Source organism: Lipotes vexillifer, unplaced genomic scaffold (assembly GCF_000442215.2).
Source record: "Lipotes vexillifer unplaced genomic scaffold, Lipotes_vexillifer_v1.1 scaffold1041, whole genome shotgun sequence".
Lineage (NCBI taxonomy): Eukaryota > Metazoa > Chordata > Mammalia > Artiodactyla > Lipotidae > Lipotes > Lipotes vexillifer.
In genome coordinates this window covers 2,573,978-2,593,847 of record NW_006775616.1, presented here as the reverse complement: position 1 = coordinate 2,593,847, position 19,870 = coordinate 2,573,978, and the positions used below count along the sequence as shown (strand labels likewise).

At 39.7% G+C, this 19,870-nt stretch overlaps 1 protein-coding gene across 2 annotated transcripts in view; it reads left to right on the top strand.

The window, feature by feature from the left end:
- Window positions 1-18,249, top strand: part of CRBN (cereblon) — a 26,133-nt gene extending 7,884 nt beyond the window's left edge. Inside the window, exons 5-11 of one of the 2 annotated variants that reach the window (XM_007450037.1) lie at window positions 4,112-4,271; window positions 12,326-12,388; window positions 13,503-13,587; window positions 14,264-14,379; window positions 14,900-14,964; window positions 15,814-15,945; window positions 17,476-18,249. In XM_007450037.1, the coding sequence (XP_007450099.1) occupies window positions 4,112-4,271; window positions 12,326-12,388; window positions 13,503-13,587; window positions 14,264-14,379; window positions 14,900-14,964; window positions 15,814-15,945; window positions 17,476-17,656 (802 nt within the window). In that variant the 3' untranslated portion in view covers window positions 17,657-18,249. The remainder of the gene's footprint in view (window positions 1-4,111; window positions 4,272-12,325; window positions 12,389-13,502; window positions 13,588-14,263; window positions 14,380-14,899; window positions 14,965-15,813; window positions 15,946-17,475) is intronic. The other variant, XM_007450038.1, reaches the window with a different exon arrangement.
- Window positions 18,250-19,870: the final 1,621 nt, after the last annotated feature.

The window sequence follows — 19,870 nt, the reverse complement described above, 5'->3', positions numbered from 1 at the left end:
GCATTCCTGTGCTTGGGGAGCCATGGCGGTCAGCCTGCCACCTGCTCCTTCTGGGCTGTGAGGAGCGTTTACATGGAGTGCCCATCTCCACTGTGAACGTGCTTTCACCTGTAACGGGTCATATACTGAATAAGTGACCAGGAAGCACTGGTCATCTCTGTGCTGTACTCAGTTTAGAAATTCTCAGAGTGTTCTGTTTTAGCAGTTATCTATTCTGGCGTGGCTCTCATGCTTAGGGTTTTTTCACAAATTTAAGGAATAACTCATTTTAAAAAAGGCAGTTCACCTTTGCTCTTAAAACAAACAAGCAAGCAAACCTCCCCAAAAAAGCACACAGCATATTGTCCTCAACACTGCGCGTTTCCTTTTATAGGAGTGATTCTTAACTATGGTACCTAAGAATCACCAGTGAAGTCTTAGAAACAGATTCTTGGGTCCCCCCAGCCCTAGTGAATTGGTCTCTTATCTGTAGCCGCGGTTGAAAATCTTGTCAGGTCTCTGTGTTGCACAGGTAACGTCTTCCGAACACATGGACACTCAGAGGGATCTTTAAAGATTTAAAAAAGAATATGAGCTGCCTGTGGGCAGTAACTTTTTGTCTGTTCCTATTCACATAGTGGGCATTCTTAAATATTATTGAACTGTGAAAATATTGAGGGGTCAGCCACCCTTTGGAGCTTGAGAGAGCATAGAAGAAGGAGGGGTAGGGTGCCAGAGCCCTCGGGGTGGGGGGTTAGTGCTACCCTCCTGGGGACCCCCGCCCAGAGCATTCGCTGCGCAAACCCTCGAGCACTGAACACAGTGTACTGTCATTGTAGGGTTGTGTGTGTCTCCCTCAAGAGGCGAGCTGCTTAGGACAGTGGCTGAGACTCCTATGTGTTCTGCATTTAGGACCATCAGTGTTACGTGAGTGAATGAAAGAGCGTACCCCGAGGGCTCTGCATTGAGACAGTTGGCAAGCTATTTTGTTGCTGTGGATTTTACTAACAGTTCCATTTTTAAAGTACTTCCTATCCTCAGGCTTATAAAATTTTGAGTATTTGTGAATACTGTATTCCAGAAAGCATAATGGCAAATTGACTTGGGGAAAAGTATACTTCTGAGACTGTCGACATCAGTGACTTGGGATTGTGGACAACTAGTTTGAACACAAGATGGCAGTAGACCCTTAACTGTGAAAGCAAGTCAAGGGATATACCTTTGACTCTAGTAGAGATGAGCGTGAAACTGATAGGGCCAGACAGGACTGGGAAAGGGCCCATTCTCTGTAGTATCCCTGAGACCCACTAACACAGCCTCTCACAAAAGTGAGTCTGTTTTAATTTAAAAGACCTCCACGGAGTGAGAATCCACTGTCTCCACTGCCCTTCTGGTTCTGTTACTACCTTCACTGGAAATGGTGAAACAGAAGAAACTATGGAGATAATCTAGTGCGAGCTCCTCTTTTTTCAAATAAGGAAACGAAGTGCTAGAGAGGTAAGCAATTTGCCTAAGGTCATACAACATACAACAGCGGGTGCCACCTGGCTGGTTCTGGGTCCCTGACTTCCAAACGAGTGCTCTTCCCACTAAACCTGAATTCCTCCATCGCACGTTTGCACCTCAGGCCAGTTTCCTTTTCTTTAGTAATGCAGTACCAGGTAATGGTCATTTGTCTTCTACATAAATGACCCTTCATATGTAAAAAGCATACTGCTACTTTTCCAGAGTGAGTCTTTATTTCTGTGGCACCTTCTGAGCACGTGGAAATTTATTTGAAAAATTAATTTAAAACAATGGAAGTGTATCATTGAATCGCCGGGGGACCCTTCAGGAGTTCCTGAGTATTTCTTACATGTAGAGAGGAAAAGGAGATTAATACTCTGTTTGGAATTACCAAAGAAGCTCTCTTACCTGTCATAATTGAGATGAATAATTTTTAGTGAATAATTTTTAGTGAAAAGGGTTAATTAAAAATGGAAGTCATAAAAATTTACACATATATATCTTAAACACTTTGTTTTAACTTAAAATACATAAATGTCCCTTCGTTCATTTTACGTTTGATGGAAAGACAGGATACTTTCTTCGAATTGGGTCTGCAGGTTAGAGATGGCACTAGTCTTTCTTGCATTAACAGCTTTCATTTTGCATCATCTGTCTGCAGTTTATACCTGTAGTTTTTCTTCAAAGAGAGGTTCTGAAGATACTCACAAGGCTGTCTGGGCACCAGAAGCCTTGCAGATTTGTGCACTTTTTTTCTTACCATTAGAATTGTCTGAACCTAATTTGAAAGCATTTTTTTGGCTCAACTTAATATTCATTGAAGCAGTTTTAATTTTGTACTTACATTTTATCAGTTGCTATAATACTTATATAAATTGTCAAACAACAAGATTCTACTGTATAGCCCTGGGAACTATATTCAATATCCTGTGATAACCATAATGGGAAAAAATATGAAAAAGAATATACACACAGACGCGCGCGCGCACACACACACACGTGTGTGTGTGTGCGCGCATCTGTGTGTGTGTGTATATAACTGAATCACTTTGCGGTACCTCAGAAATTAACACAACATGCTAAATCAACTATACTTGAATAAAATAAAATTTAAAAGAAAACTCCTTCCACTTCAAAAAAATATTTATGTAAATTATGCAACTGTAATCACAAAACAACTGCCATAAACAGGTCAGGAAGAAATAAAACTAGTTTATGTTACAACCAAAACTCAGCTGCTGGGAGAAGCAGCAGCCGTGTGCAGCAGACCCTGGGCGGGCTTCACAAAAGGAACAGAGCAGTGCTTAACCCTGTGAGGCAATTCAGGCCCCCTGTGTACAGACTAGTGATTAAAACGATCACTAGGCTGATTTTTCAGTAGCATTAATGTTTTTATCATAATAAACTCTTACATACTAGGTGGGTAAAACATAATTCTTATTCAGTTACTTTTGTTTTTAATGAGCTCTGATAACGTAAGAACATTAGAACGTAGTTTGAACACAGTCAAATTTATTTGATCGTTTTCCAAAGTCACGTAGACATAAATTTGAGCTTGCAGGAAGGAATTGAAGTTAGTGGAGTGAGTCTAATATTATCGTTAAATTAAACCTACATATTTTCAGACCCTTCTAGCTATTTTCATTTAATGAATCAGAAGTATCAAAGTGTCATAAGTTCTTGTGGGTTGCGACAGTGGTTACAATGAAAGACCACTTTAGAATTCCTAAGCATGATTAATAGTGAAGCAGAGACTTGTAGTATTTTTGTAATTACTTTGTAATATATTTGACTTCATCAGTCTGCCAGTGTTTTGTTCCAGCGTTTGGATGTGTTGATACCTTCTGCATTTGAAAAGGTATGCTGGGAGATAAAATGGCTCATAAGACGATGGTTCGGAGGTACAACCTTCCTCTTGGCATTAATTCATGATGAGATGTTTGCAATTATGATATTCTCAAGTAGCATTCTAGGATGATGACTTTACTGTCATGAGAGTTGAAGTAATTTTTAAAGTAAAAAAGATAATATGATGGATATTTTGATTCTTTGCATATTGAGGGTAAATGCCGAGGAATGAGAAGAGGAATGCACATAGAAATAAGGCTACGTGTAATTCTTTAGTCTTATCTAATCTTATCCATGTAAATGGGTTCTTGATTTCTCTTCCTTTCTCTACCTACTCCTCAGGTTCGGTGATTTATGAGAAGGCAGAGATGTAAGAGTCGGGCAGCGTAAAGAGACGGGGCGAGGGGAGGGGCGGGGTGTCTAATGATGTCTGAGAAATTAATTTAGAAGTTATCAAGATATGCGTAGGGGTTGGTTGTATATTGATTTTTTTAACTTTGTTTCATTTATAGACTCTCTGAAATGTAAAAATCTCCCTTTCCATTCCACAGTGAGATAAAAAATCTTAGGTTACCTTTGGTTTTAACTTTGGTACGATTTATGAAATGTAGTATTTTTTGAAAACTTCTTGTATCGTAATAGCATTTGATGAATATGTTTAAAAAAGAAAACTGTGAAACTCTTAGTATTTAAAATTACCCATAATGTTTAGAAACTTAATAGTTGGAGTTAAGATTATCTAAAAAATGAACGACTTGCCTGGTCCTCTATATTTCAGAATCCAGCAAGCTAAAGTGCAAATTCTTCCTGAGTGTGTGTTGCCTTCAACCATGTCTGCAGTTCAGTTAGAATCCCTCAATAAGTGCCAGATAGTTCCTTCAAAACCTGTCTCATGGGAAGACCAGTGTTCATATAAATGGTGGCAGAAATACCAGAAGGTGAGAAACTTATTTTTTATGCCTCTTCAAAAAAAACAAAGACAGGTTGCTTTTTTCCTGTTTAAGAAAGAAAAACAAACAACTCTCATGATTTCCTTCCCCAGACTCCTTCTGGACAATATTGTAGCCGCGTTTGATCATGCTGGAGCTTCTAAAAATTTCATAGGCAGCTGTGTATGTATAAGCAGTTTGCAGCAGTAGTAAAATGTTACCGTACTGTGAGGTATTCCAGCTATTATGCCTGTAAGTTATGTATTAACTAATAACTCGTGGTGTTAAGTTCTGCAGGAGTCTCTCATTAGACTGTGGTCAGATGAGATGCCTGGCTCTTGAGTCATAAATGCTTTACCTCAGAAAAAGCGTTTGGGAGAGTGCACAGGAGTGAAGCGCGTTTTCCTCCTTCTGCACTTCTGAAAGGAAGATTTTTTTTGTTCTTTTTTACAACACTATTGACATCACAAAAATTGGCTTGAGACTAGGTGCTCTTTAAAAGTATTGCCTGTTGGGGCATTAATTCCTGTGTATATCCTTTCGGCTAGATCATTCTTTCTCTTAGAAAAAATACTGATGAAGCTTGTTTGTACTCATTTGTGAGATGTATCAGTCACGAGTATAAAATACCTAATATTTATGATTTCTACCTAAAGGAAAAAATTTGCTAGTTCCTAAATTTAGAATCAGTTGGGTTTTTGAGATTTATCTTTTAAAAATATGGAAAGGGGCTTCCCTGGTGGCGCAGTGGTTGGGAGTCCGCCTGCTGATGCAGGGGACACGGGTTCGTGCCCCGTTCTGGGAAGATCCCACGTGCCGCGGAGCGGCTGGGCCCGTGAGCCATGGCCGCTGGGCCTGCGCGTCCGGAGCCTGTGCTCCGCAATGGGGGAGGCCACAGCAGTGAGAGGCCCGCGTACCGAAAAAAAAAAAAAAACAAAAAAACAAAAGTAAAAATATGGAAAGACACTTTTCATAGTAACCTGAAAAATCCTGTGCTAATCATCCTTTACTCTTTGTCATATAGAGTAGTGAAGTTTTTAATTTTGATGTAGATTAGCATAGGATCCTAATTTGATGTGATCAGCATATATTATTCATAAGATGGTCTCATACACTAGTCACTGTACCTCCACGTTTAGTGGTCTTGCAGTAGAAGTCATCCAGTTTCCAGAGAGAGCTTTGTGCAGCATGGGTGGTTGATGGGCAGCAGGCTCATGACTGGCTTTCTGTAGGCTCCTTGGTCTCGTTATTTTGTGTTTCAGCTGACCCAGTCTGTGTCATGATATACTGTGGTTTAATTCGTGTTTCTAAGAAGATTCTGATGAGAAAGTTTAATTAGACTGCTTAAAGTTTCCCAAGCTTTGACACTAAAATTTTTGAAGGTTTCAGAATATTGTTACTGCTGTAAGTTTATAGTAGCTTTTGTATAGCTGTGCAATACCTGTATTTTCAGACTTGATACAGGCACTTTAAATATACTTTTTCTCTTGTTTATTTTAGCAGTAGAACAGTGGAAGGTTTTGCTGTCATAGTCATTTTCAGTGTAACTGCTGAAATAAGTATGTGGAGGATAGCTCTGTTGGTACATGGCTCCGTGGAGCGGTTTTGGAACGTGTGGAGTCATTTAGTGCCTAACAGTGTGTCTGGCACTGGGTGGTGCTGAGATGTGGTTCTTTGGTGGGGTAACCACATCGGGGTGTGCCTCCACAGCCTCTTAGTATTTAGACAGCTGTGTATTTCAGTCACTGGATAAGTTTTCAGAAGGTAGTAAGCATTTTGATTTATATAATGGTTCTTCCATACCAAGATTTTTGTTAAAAACTCTTAACTGCTTATAAATCGTTAACTCTTTGCACAGCTCTAAGCATAGAGCGAGAGTGATTGGAGTTAATTCCTGACTTAAGTGCTCTGGACGACTAGTTCTGTGTTGTCTTTGCAGGTCCTTGCTATCTTAAACCTGAACTTGGGTTAGGCAAATAAAACTTTTTACGTGTAATTTTTGTGTGAATTACTGATTAAACTCTTCCTATTCTGTGGTTAAAGCACCTCCACGTGTTCACATTGAATTCAGAATTAGGCCTTTGCAGCTGGGTTGTCACTGGCTCAACAACAGCGAGGAAGGACACATGTGCAAAGGCCAAGGAAGCACATTTTTGTTTGGAACCAGATCTTTTGACCTTTGCCTGTTGTCTTATTTCTCCAGTAATTCTGGACTCTCAAACAGTAGCCCTCAGTTATCTTCATATTCAGAGCTGCCAAGAACTAAACAGAAGGTGCTAAGGAATGAGAGAGACATAAAAGGCTTTCAGAGATAGAAATGCCTCATCCCTTGTTTTTTTCAGATCGTTCAAGGGGCTGGTTCCCTTGCTTAAACTTTGGGTAGAGTTTCTTAGGTTCTGAAATTTGGATCTAGATCACTAGGCCAAGAAAAATTGCTAGCTGATCTATTTTGGACTCCAGGTGCCCTACAATCTCTGTTCTACTTTAGAGAGACCACTTACAGCCATCCTGCTGGCATCAAAACGTGGAGTGGAGCAGAGGGAAGGGATGGCAGGTGACACCGGTGGGAACTCCACTGGCCCTGGTCCCGTCTCAGTGGGTCATCCTATTGCACCCGTAGCCGGACACTGACTTGCGTCACAGCGCTTGTCTTCAGACAGAACTGGGGCTCGGGTCAGCCCTCTCTGCAGAGTTTATTTACGTCTGACTTGTGCATCTTTGTGTCTGAGAAATGGTTCACAGGGTCAGAACTGGGAGATGCTTAGTTGATTCTTAATCCAACTCACAGTAATCGGGTTGCCACACACTTTTCCACCAGAAAAGATACTTAAAGGGTCTAGGAGTGGAGTGTAGTCTTCCTGACATGTATTCAGTTAACCTTGACACTGTGTGCACACCTCTCTTAACATTTGCCATTGAAAACTGAAAAATCCAAATGACAAAATTATTTACGCTTCTGTTATCTTCCATCCTGACAAGGGAACATTGGAGAAGATGTCCCTGTTGATTAAGGAGTTAGGCCAGTGTTATCAGGAAGCACTTTTCCAAACCCACTTCTATCTGGAAACCTTCCTCATTCAGTGATTCGATCTTTGAATCTCATGTTTACTTATTTCCTTTCTTAACAGTGCCTTTCTCTCTTCACTGGGTTTACTGTAGTGGGAGTCCCTGAAAGAGAGGAAAGTGTTGTTTCACCTACTTGGAGTACAATGTGAATGTTTCTAAGTACACTCCCTGCTTGCCCAGACTATCTACTTGTTCATTTGTAAAGCCCTTCTATGTCAATCAGAAAAAGAGTTGAGTATGAAGTATAAAAAGAAATCAAACGTGGGTGGGCTTCCCTGGTGGCGCAGTGGTTAAGAATCCGCCTGCCAATGCAGGGGACACGGGTTTGAGCCCTGGTCCGGGAAGATCCCACATGCCACGGAGCAGCTAAGCCCGTGCACCACAACTACTGAGCCTGCACTGTAGAGCCCGCGAACCACAACTACTGAAGCCCACGCGCCTAGAGCCCATGCTCCGCAAGAGAAGCCACCGCAATGAGAAGCCCATGCACCTCAACGTAGAGTAGCTCCCTGCTCGCTGCAACTAGAGAAAGCCTGCGTGCAGCAACGAAGACTGAACACAGCCAGAACAAAAAGAAAGAAAGAAAGAAATTTGTTAAAAAAAAAAAAAAAAATCAAATGTGGGAACATATTAAGAAAGTGACTGAAGTGTATCCGTCTGGTCTCTGCTAAATTTATAAGCCATGGTTGCTCCTGCTTCTCGTACAGAACAGGGAGGAACTGAGCACTAACCCAGAAGGGGGAGGCCCCAAACAGGAGTTCACAGGTTAGCGTCTCAGTCTTCTTCCCAAGTTTCCTTATGAAAATACAGATAAATATTCTAACTTCTTTCCTTTTTCTTATGTAAAAGGATCCATACTGTCCTGCACCTTCTTCTGTCCTAAGAGTGTAGCAGATTCTTCTGTATTCGTTTTTGGAGCACTGCTTCCTTCTTTTGAAAGCTGCACAGTATTCTCTGTATGGATGCACTATAATTTATATAACCAGTCCCCTCTGGATGACAGACCTGCACTAAGTGCTGCGTACAAATGACCTTTCACAAATGTGAATATATAGGGCAGATTTTGACAAGTGGGATTTTTGGATGTCAGGGCAGCTGCACTTGTAATGTTGACAGGTGTTTTCACAGTACCTCACTAAGAAGGTTGTTCCTATCTGTGTCCTGATTGTCGGTGTTTCACCAAGGCTTTAGAGTATCCAGCTTAATTTTTGCTGATCTGATAGGTGAAATACAGTATCTTGTTGGAGGTTTAATTTGAATTTCTCTGAGTATGAGTGAGGTGTGTGGCACTTGGTGTTGAAGAGCGATTCGTGTCTCCTTTAGTTGGTCTTGTCTTCAGTCTTTGCCCTTCGTTGATTGCTAGGAGTTCTTTACTCACTAGGAAGCTTATCCTTTTGTCTGTGATTAATGGGTTCCAAACATTTGCTTTAGTTTGTCATTTCTTTTGTCTTTTGTTTTTGGTGTGCTGTCATACATAGTTGAATTTATCTTTTTCATACTTCCATATTGTGAATCGTAACTAGAAATACTTCCCTGTGCAAAGGAGTCTTCATTCCTTACGAACAGTAAAACATGTAATCCTTTACTTCTGATTTCGTTGTCTTTAATGACCAGAATGTAAGCTTTGATCCAAGTGTAGTTGATCCTGGTATGATTTCAGTGCTCCTCTTTCCAGGTGGCTCCCGGTTGTCCTGTGACCATTTTCTGAGAGGGTCATATTTTCCCTCCCTGAGATGCGCTTATTGTAGACCAGATTCATGTTTTTTATTTTATTTTTCTTCTGCTCTGTAATCAGTTTGTTTATGCCTCACCAGGATACTGCTATAACTGTTGACAGTTTATAATCTTGTAAGTAAAACTGTGACCAGTACCTCTCACTGCTCTTCTCTTTTTAAGGTTTGTTTGGCTACTATTGCATTTTAATTTTTGCATGTGAATATTAGAATCTGTGGTTGCCTTGTTCCAGGACAATAATAGTATCAGGAGGAGCAATGATATTTGTTGTCTACTTTTATCGCAAAAGAAGAAAAGTCTTGGAATCGTGGCTATGTGTATTCAGGGACTTTCTCCAACCAGAGTAGGGATTTCCCTGGCATACACCTTTAGCTTATAGTTGTCCATCTGCCATTATGAGCTTATAAGCCTCAGGATCAAGAAAAAGCTTGCCATTCCATTCCAGTTCTTATAAGCAAGTAGGATTCGATGAAGGAAGGAAGGAAACAGAAACTTGTTTCAAAAATTCAAAAGCTTGAATTATTTGGATAAACTGTTTTTATCATTTACATTGCTGATTGTGATAGGTCTTAATACAACAAACGACCGCCTCTGGTCACCGTGTAAACCAGTGGTAACATTTTACTATTCACACTTAGCCTTTCACATTACTCTTCCAATTTCATTGCCCTTCAAAGAACCATTTAAGTGGAGTTTGACATTTTTTGAACATTCTGCGTTGTTGGGAGGCAAAGCCGAAGCTATAGTTATGAGGCTTAAAGATGGAAAAAATGTGATGGATTACCTCCACGTAACAGACAGTCATTTGAAGGGCCTTTCTGCCTGCTTTCAGAGTAAGTCCTATTCCTGGAGTGAATCAGATCACTGGAGAATCAGATCACTTCCAAGCACCTAACTTTTTGGCTAGTATTAAAATTTTCTTGAAGTATAGCCCTTTTAGGAAGTAAATCATGGTGCTGACAGACTTGAAGAATGCCCGTAAATTGCTGGGACTTATCATCAGTATTACCCAGATATAAGTCGGGCCTTTCCTATTGTGCCAGGAATCTAAATGGAACTCTTAAATTTGAGGATATTGAAGTGGCTTAAATTTTGGCAGTTCAGTAAAAGCTAGCTGATCTCTTCTGGTTTACTTCTCTTCAGTTTGTACACTTGACTTTCTAAAGGGTGTAATATTAAGGTTGTAGTACGTATATTTAATTGATTTGTAAATACAACTGTAGAATCTGTCAGGGTAATCCTGATAAAGAATTTTAGAGGCCGCCTCACGTTGAAAAGTAGGGAACAGAGACCCGAGGCTGCAGCTTGTTCACATTCACAAAGCCTGGTAGGAGCAGGTCGGATGGTCATGACACTGACCCTGATGGTGCCTTGCCCTTCATATCCTATTTGCTGTATATTATAGTGAGAAGTAATGTTTATATATAAATAAATTATCTTTTTGTGGGTGTCAAATTACTTGCTTTTGTGTCACAAAAGCGATCATTTTGATGTGTAAAGTATCTATTAGTGACTGAATTCAGAGTGTGTCAGTCATCCAAACTGAAACTTCATTGGATCTTTGTCATTTTGTAATGAATGCTAAGTAGCCCTCTAGAAAGCTTCTCCCCACTGAAACGTAAGCTCCACAGGGCAATGATTTTATTCTTCTGCTGTGCTTTTAATCATTGGTATACACCAAATGCATAAAAATAACATCAGGTACATCCTAGGTGCTCAGAATATTTGTTGAATAAGTAGCGGTTGGAGTCAGACCCCCTGAATGCCCATCCTAGCCAGTCCCCATTTACCAGCTGTGACCTTGAGCAAGCATCCTTCTGTGCCTGTTTCCTTACCTTTAAATTGGGGTGGTAATACTGCCAATCTTATCAAAGTCTTTTAAGACATGTGACGTGGTTGCCATTACTATTACTGAATATTGTTACCTGACGGGCTGTTAGCATTTTTTATTCTGTAACTGGACTCTGACAAAAATTCTTATTAGCGTTAGGTTTTGGTCTGACTCCTCAGGCTTATTAAATCACTACCTGAGCCTGTGCTCAGAGGCCATCCCAGACCATATTTGGGTAGCTTCAAACATAAGAATTATATTGAGTCCCAAGTTATTCTTTAATAAGAATCCACTCGTTTGAGCTGTAGCCCATGAGCCTTTGAGGGCAAGTCTGTCGTCATAGCTGTAGCCCACGAGCTTTTGAGGGCAAGTCTGTCGTCATCCACGTAGCAGTTTCTGATTTATTCGTAAACAAGTATCACATCCTCTTGAGAGGCAGCGCCAAACCACACATCCCTGGTGTGAACTCTAGACCTTATCTTCAGCATCCTGGCCCCTGACAGTGAAAGTCCCCATTTGTGACCATCACAGAAGAGCAACATTACTGTCTCATCTTAGTGCCTAGTCTTCTTCTAATAGCGCTAGAGTAAGATTTGGGGGGTGGGGGGGAGTAGGGGGTGAGCTCTGCAGTGCGTTGGTTAGTTTACAACCATCAGCTAAGACTCCAAGTCCTCTCTGCATGTGCCGTGTACCCACGTTCCCCATCTCGCACCCTCACTTGGGTCTTGCAGCTGCAAGCGTAGGATTTCCCTTTTATTTTGTTAAAGGTTATCTTGCCTTTCTTGTTCCACTCTGATAGTTCTTTCTGATCTCCCATACCGCTTTCCCACCCAGTTTCACATGTCATGCCCTGTCAATTGACAGCTTGTGTAGAAAATTACAAATATGTGTACATATGTAGGTTTTGTTTTGTTTATTAAGAAAATGTGATCATTCTTTATATTGTATACATTCTTTGGTGGGGTGCAGAATCTTCTCTGGTGTCAAAGTATTCTATCGTATTTAACTATTGTTGAGAGATGGTTAGGTTGCTTACAACCGCAGCGCATCCTTTCAATCCTGTTTTCGTGTCCTGTAGAACACTTCCCTTTCCAGATTTTCTTGGTTGTGTTTACACATCTGTTCTTTCAGATGAACTTTAACTTATACTTCTAAGTTCCAGTCTCATCGGTATTGCATTGAATGTATACTCTGAGGACTGACATGTTAATTATTGGGTCTTCGCAACATTGAACTGCTGCAGGAATTCAAGTAAAAACATCATTGTCAAATGTAGTAGATAATCGTCTATTATGGGATTATCTGCAAGCTTTTCCATCTTTTTGAAATTAGAAAGTCTTCCTGGGCCAAGATCATTTTTTAAATGTGTTTCTTTCTACTATAAGATCTTGATTCTGTGGTGTTTTTTAAGTGACTTTTTTTCTGTTTTCAGAGAAAGTTTCATTGTGCAAATTTGACCTCATGGCCTCGCTGGCTGTATTCCTTATATGATGCTGTAAGTAACTTACCTTGAACTTTGTGCTCCTGGGGGAAGCCATGGCATAATTAAGGGTCATTAGAACAAAATAGGCTTTCATACCCAGTGGGGTTTAATTTTTGAAACTGATGCCATTCATTACATTTAAGTGGAACAGGCAGGAATCATACTGCTGGATAGACTTGGCTTTTACTTTGATAGATTTTTAGTCTTCCCTCAGTTTATAGTGGCTTGCAGCTTCAGGACAAGATACTGAGGCATTTTAGGGTTTATTAAGCATTTGAAATGTTGCTGAGTCAAGGGCTAGTTACATTTAGGGAAAATAAAGAATCCTTCAACAGTGTTGTGGTTTTTTCCTAAACAAGTGTATTAACTTCAATTTCCTGATCCGTGGTGTACTAACTGATATATCCACCAATTAAGAGACTACTGGAATAGTTCAGAGAATCTGGCTTTTAGACACAAAGACTGTGTTCAAAGCCTGATTTTTGTTACTTTTCCTGTGGTGTGGGGCAAAACTTGATTATATATAAAATGGGGATAATGGTAGTTATTGTCTTTGGGATGTCGCAGACGGTCAACAAATGTTAGCCTTCGCTTAGGGAATCGGCCCGCCCAGATATGGAGCCCTGGGCAAACTAAATCCATAGGTTGTGAGCACTTACCACATGGGCAACACGAAAGGAAACTACAGTTTCGTCTGCCCTTCAGCAGCTTTGGAGCCATTACAAACACACACTAGACAAGAGTGGTTTTTGCGTCCACTGGTGAAAAGACAGTGAGCATCTTATGTAGGAAGTGCCAAGGAAGGTGGTGTAGGTAGCAAGTGCGGGTGCAGCTTACAGGGACTGACAGAAACAGAAAAGGCTTCCTAGAAAAGGGAAGAAGAGGCCACTGAGATAGCCAGAGCATGGGAGGAGAGGCCTGGAAAGCCAGCCTGGTGCTGTGCAAAGCTGGGTCTTCCATCATTTCTGCCTAAGAAAACAGACACATTTTAACGCGTAATTTTACTAGGTAGTGATGACTTAAATTGCTGCTGATATATTAGGTGTATTGAGTTGACAAGCTGCCAGTAAAGTGTAAACAGTCTGTGAACCTTATCATGGCTACTTTTGTTTCAAACAAAAACAAGGAAACCTTAATGGAGAGAATCAAGAGACAGCTACACGAATGGGATGAAAATCTGAAAGAGGATTCTCTTCCTTCAAATCCAATAGGTATGAAAAATCAGTTTCCTTCCTGTGACCTGTGATGCCTTACTGAAAGAAACTGTTTTATATGTTTTCTGTTTAATGAAACCCAGAAATTTTTTTTAAATTAGTATTCTGAAAAGCATACCCACTTCTTTTGCTTTGAGCACTTATAAAATCTAGTTAGTGGTAGCAAAGGTGTTAAATCCTCTGAGCACTCTTATTTTAGGCAAGGTTTTCATAAAAAGTTCAAGTTGCAGTAAATGGTGTGCATCCAAAAACACTGTCTGAGTGTAAATACTCTCCTTTCCCTGGTCTTCAAGGTGCCACTGAAAGTGACTGCAGTACCAGGACTTATTATTACCTTACTTACAGGTCTGTTAATTAGGTACAGTTTAGCTGTTCTTCTAGTCTGGTAGCAAATAAGTGACTTATTCTAACATGGGTTTGATTTCATGTTTAATTTAAAAGACGACATTTACAAAAACAAGCATGGGAAAGAAGTTTTACATTGTAGAACCTCCTGGGAGTATACTTGAAAGCTGGTATACTGTAGTACTGTTTATAATTGTGTGAAATGTGTTCTTTGGGAACCCTGTAGAGAAGGGTTTACTTCAAAAGGATGTTACCGTGTTCATAAGCTATCCTGATACTTAAACTCATTCCTAAGTTTAAAGCTTGAAAAACCCACCATGTCTTTAAGATTTTTCTTACAGAGTAGCTGCTTGTCTTCCTATTGATGATGTATTAAGAATTCAGCTCCTTAAAATTGGTAGTGCGATCCAACGACTTCGCTGTGAACTAGACATTATGAATAAAGTGAGTAAAATGAATATGTTTGGATGCCCATGTTCAGTCAGTCTAGAGAGTGAGGGTGCACTGTTAGGATCCAACAGCACTATCTGTAGGCTCCATTCATGCAGTCATGGAATTAGAGAACTAGTTGTCCGTCATGGTTTGCATTAAAAATATTTTAAAGGATTATTATATATATATTTCATTTGGGATCATAAGACAGAAACTTGAATTGTTTTGCATTCCTTAGATATAACCTTTATGTGATTTCTTCATTCAGACTCTGAACACTTGATTTTCTACGTGAACCATGTATGGTTTTATATATATATATATATATATCTATATCAGTCACTATTTCTCTAGCCTAGAAGGTCGTAAGTTTTGTGAGTGAATATGTGTTAGATCTCAGATTGTGTTTTTCTTGTCCCATCTTTAAAACTATGTTGTTGAGCGGTTGGAAGGAAAATATGATTGATAATCAGAGGGCTCAAAAAACCTTGGGAGCATTTTCCCCACTAATTTTCTCTTAAATTTTTTTTAGTGTACGTCTCTTTGCTGTAAACAATGTCAAGAAACAGAAATAACAACCAAAAATGAAATATTCAGGTGAGATCTTTATTACATTTTTACTACAGATCTGAATACGTTTTGCCAACTGCTATAACAGATTACAGGCAAGACCGTATTTCCGTTCTTCATATGCTTCCCTCCATTAAATTACAGATACTCAGCAAATGAAACAGGGGGGGAATTAGCTCTGCCCTTGGGTAAGACAGTCTTCCTGATTGGGTACCCAGAACAACAGTGGGGGTATGTAAGCCATTTTTCATAGGTAATGAGCATGGTGAAGTAAAACAGCTGAGCAGTCCTCTCGTCATCCCTCCGCCACCACCACCGCCTGCCTTGTTGAAAATCTGTCAGTTAATTAGAGGATATCTTCTTAGTGCTTAAGGACCTACCTCCCATGATATTTCACTCAAATAAAAGTTTTGCCACATAGCATCCAAGATAAAGGACGACATGCTTCTGAACATGTACCGATGCTGTGTGATAGAAAATAATTTTCAAACAAACACTGACAACAAAGTCATTCATTATGAATCAAGAAGGGAAGAACTGCTGTTTGCAGAGTACTCAGATGCCCAAGAATGACCAAGTGGAAACTTCTCATTGGACTTCCCCTCTCAGGCTCCTTTAGGGGAAGTTGAGTCCGTATATTTGACAATGTATATCTTGAGGAAGATTTAAAAAACTAGCAGTATTTTCCTTTTTTGTCATCATGGAAAACATTTAGACCAAATAAAACTGGGCTGACTGCCAACCTCTTAGTAGTAGTTTTAACTAAAAGGTTCAAAACTAGCTCTTAGAACCTTTGTTTCTTGGTGAACTTTTATTTTACCCCCACTCCACCCCATTTTCACTTGCCTTACCCTCTGTGCTGATTCTCTTTTTTAGTTTATCCTTATGTGGGCCGATGGCAGCTTACGTGAATCCTCACGGATACGTGCATGAGACGCTTACCGTGTATAAGGCCTGCAACTTGAATCTGATCGGCCGGCCTTCTACAGAGCACAGCTGGTTTCCTGGGTAATGTGGTGGTGGTCATTTTCTTTTTTGGTTTTGCCTTAATTGGGAAGAAAAACCCAGAGTTCTAAGCAGAGCTGCTAGAATTATAATCAGAAGTAGACAATGAAGTGAATAATTCTATTTAAATGTTCATTTCATGATCGGCTAGAAAAAGCAGCTCTTCTTGCACAGACCTCACTGAATGTAAGGTTAGCGAGAAAGAAGATGGCAACTGCACTTCTCCTCAGACTAACTATACACTTACTTAATCAATCCACACTCATTTTCCCGTCAGCTCCATCTGAAAATCAACTGTTGTGTGACCCAGTAAAACTACATTTGACCCTCAAACAACGTGGGTTTGAACTGTTTGCATCCACTTAGACGCAGGTATGTTTCACTAGTAGAGTGGTCTGCGGTTGGTTGAATCGTTGGATGCTAGAGGAACTGCAGATACGAGGGCCAACTGTAAATTATAGGCGGATTTAACCCCTGTGTTGATCGAGGGTCCACTGTGTATCTGTATCATATTCTGTAAAGTGTTAAACTAGAGAATGTTACCCAAGCAGTGATGATAGACATGAAACATGCAACATGAAACATGCAGAAACCATGCTTGCTTTTCTTCGTTCGCACGTCTCTTCCTCTTCTGGGACCCCTATAATGCAAATGTTGGTGCAATTAATGTTGTCCCAGAGGTCTCTTAGACTGTCTTCATTTCTTTTCATTCTTTTTTCTTTATTCTGTTCCTTGGCAGTGATTGTCACCACTCTGTCTTCCAGGTCACTTGTCCGTTCTTTTTTTTTTTTTTTTTTTTTTTTTTTTTTGCTTTAGCCCAGGGCCCTTCAGAGTATGACTGTGGGACCAACAGCACCACCTGTTAGATTCCTTGAGCCATACTTACTATCTTCAAGACCCCCTATTATTTGTCCAAATACTGGCTCAGCCTTTTTATTATTTTGAAACGAGGCAAGCTGAGTAGGGATTAGTGCTTATACTTACTGTAATGCCATGGCTTGTGTTTTTGGATGAATTACCTGACAAATCATTCTCATTTTAGAAGAGTAGTCCTGAAATCTTTCTTATGTGAGAAAAACACTTACCTTCCCCATCCCCAGTTTTAACTCACACAAAAGTGCCTATTTCTACAGGTGGTTGCTGTTTTCTAACTAACTTGAGTGCAATACAAAACAAAGAAAACGCAGATGCAATTTCGTGTGGTCCTGGCAACCAGCGATTTGTATAAAAACATCTGTATTAATAAGATTATTTTTTTTCTTTCTTGGCATTGGAGAAAAAAATTTTAAGCACAGCTTAAGAGCACAATCAAGTAATATATATATAAAGACTGACGCATCACCATGATGAACCATACAAAACTACAAAATCTCTTTTGTGAGGTTTGTTTCAGGAAACTGCATATAAATCCAAACTCAGGGTATTCCTTCTTCCCATCTTAGAATTTGGCTCTCAGATCTGTCTTCCCAACAGGTTTATACGGTGATAGGCTGGGATACACAGCCTCAGCTGATACCTTTCCTTAATTTATAGGTTCGCCTGGACCATTGCCCAGTGCAGGATCTGTGCAAGTCATATTGGATGGAAATTTACAGCCACCAAAAAAGACATGTCACCTCAAAAATTCTGGGGTTTGACTCGATCTGCTCTGCTGCCCACGATCCCAGACACTGAAGATGACATAAGCCCAGACAAAATAATACTCTGCTTATAAACGAATACGGTAGGGATGAGGTTCCTTAGCAAAATCGGTATTCTAACATCAGGTCTGCTTTGGAAATTACTCCTTTTGATGCATACCGAAGTAAAAAGCAACATTACCTGGAAGGTTGCAGTTTCCTAGTCAAACAACAACAGTATTTGAAGATTTTAGACTAAAATAAACTATTGAAGAGGATGAAAAGCAGTCTAGAATACTTGGTTTGGGAGTTATCTATTTTAGGAGCTTGGTGCTCTTTCTTACTCTGTGGGATCTGATAGGAGATGAAGACATCTGTGAAACAAACTGGTGAGAGTATTTCCTGCACAACATACCTGAAATTCCTATAAATTCTTATAATGTGAGGGTTCCTCACTTGATCCTGATCCATGGAACAGAATGGCACGTTTGTATCAGTGCTGCAAACAGCACAAGTTTCCAAAAGCTAGGGTGCCAAGCACTAGTACTGTTCCTTTTTGAAAGAGGCAAAGCAGTGTGTATTATTTTAAAAGGGCTTTGTTCTTTCTGAATTTCATTAATACTTTCAAAATTTACAAATCAGTATATCAGAGAAACTAAAGAGTTACCTAACACACAGTTTGAGCCCCACCATGTTTGTTAGTGAAAATCGTATTTTGTGTATTTGCTCAGTGTTTGTTTGGTTATTCTGTTCCAAAGTTTCATTTGAACCTAAGACTACTGTGGAACACAGATGCTAAAACACGTCCCCTTCCTCCAAGTGAGATGTGCTAATGTATTTTATAGGCTACTTTGTTCAATGTAAACTAAAGAAACTCTCTAAGTAAACTGTAAGAGCAAAACTAAATTAAACATGTTCTTTGTTTAAATAATGTAAAATATCTACTCATAAGCAGATAATCTAGGTGTAAGAAATACTTAAGATAAGTTCTAGACAGACTGATTTGCCACCTACCTCTTTGCTTATACATTCAAGGGGTTTATTGGATACTTTTACATTTGCGTAATTTTGATGTTCCTTCACTGCTTTACATATTCACTGGGAGAAGTTCAGCTAATCGGGTACAATGGATGTGGCCAAAAACGGACTGTTAAATTTCTCATGTTCGAATTTGTCAATATTTTCTTCTTCCAAACATGCAGTGGTTTTGACTGCCTAGCCTAGAATCCGCAACCGAGTATCATGTTGCACATTTATGTAAAGAGAGTAAATGAAAAGCAACTCAAGAACGCTGTCGGTTTTTTAGCATGTGCCCCTTCTGTATTCGATATGCCTAACCTTTACTTTGTTACAACTAATAATAACCTTGGGTTTTTAATGACTCTACTGTTTGTTCATATAGTCAGTCTTACACTGAACTAAAACGTCCTCTAAAGGGGATTCCAGGGAGTTCTTTTCAGTAGCACAGCGCATCTCTAAACCAGGTGTAGTGAGGGAACATTTGGCCCCCCTGAAGAGTGTAATCTCAGAATGTTCTATATTATTTACTGACACTTGCAAATAAAATTTCCTGGTATATAAAACACGCATATACTATTTTAAAAAGTCTCTTTATACGTGACGAAACCAGACCTCAAACAGCTAAATCTGCATACTTCCTATATAGCACAGTACGAATCCTACAGTGTTGGTTCCAAATATGTATCTTAAATATTTCAGTGGGTTATGTTTTAAGACGTTTAATTACTGACCTGTGTGCAGTCGTTTCTGAGGCTCCCTTTCTTGCAACATAGCCCCTGTTTGTACACTGTCACACTTCCTCTTAGCAGGGCTTTAACAGAAATATGCTTTTCAAAATTGTTTTATCAAGGTCCAAAGTTGCTATTCACCAGTAGCGCACAAAGATGCTCTGACTGGCTACACAGAAAGGAAAATCATAAAATGTCAGAATGAACAATACTTTGTGTCATACACCTCTTCACCCACTGCAAGCATCTGGCCTCAAATCTTTAAAGAGCAAAAGGCCATAACCTTTATTTTACTTTAAAGCAACAGGAGTACTGTCACTATGTATATATGGCACCTGTTCTTATTATATATATATATAATATATATATACACACACACACACACACACACACACACACACACACACAGATACCCACATTTACCTTCCAATTGCTCAAGACTAACCCTCAAGCTAATCTTTCCCGGCTTAGCAGCAAGTTACGGAAATCGTTCATCATGGCAGAGAAAAGTATCAACTACATACTAAAGTACAGCTCCCTAGAACAAGTCCTGAGTGTAGG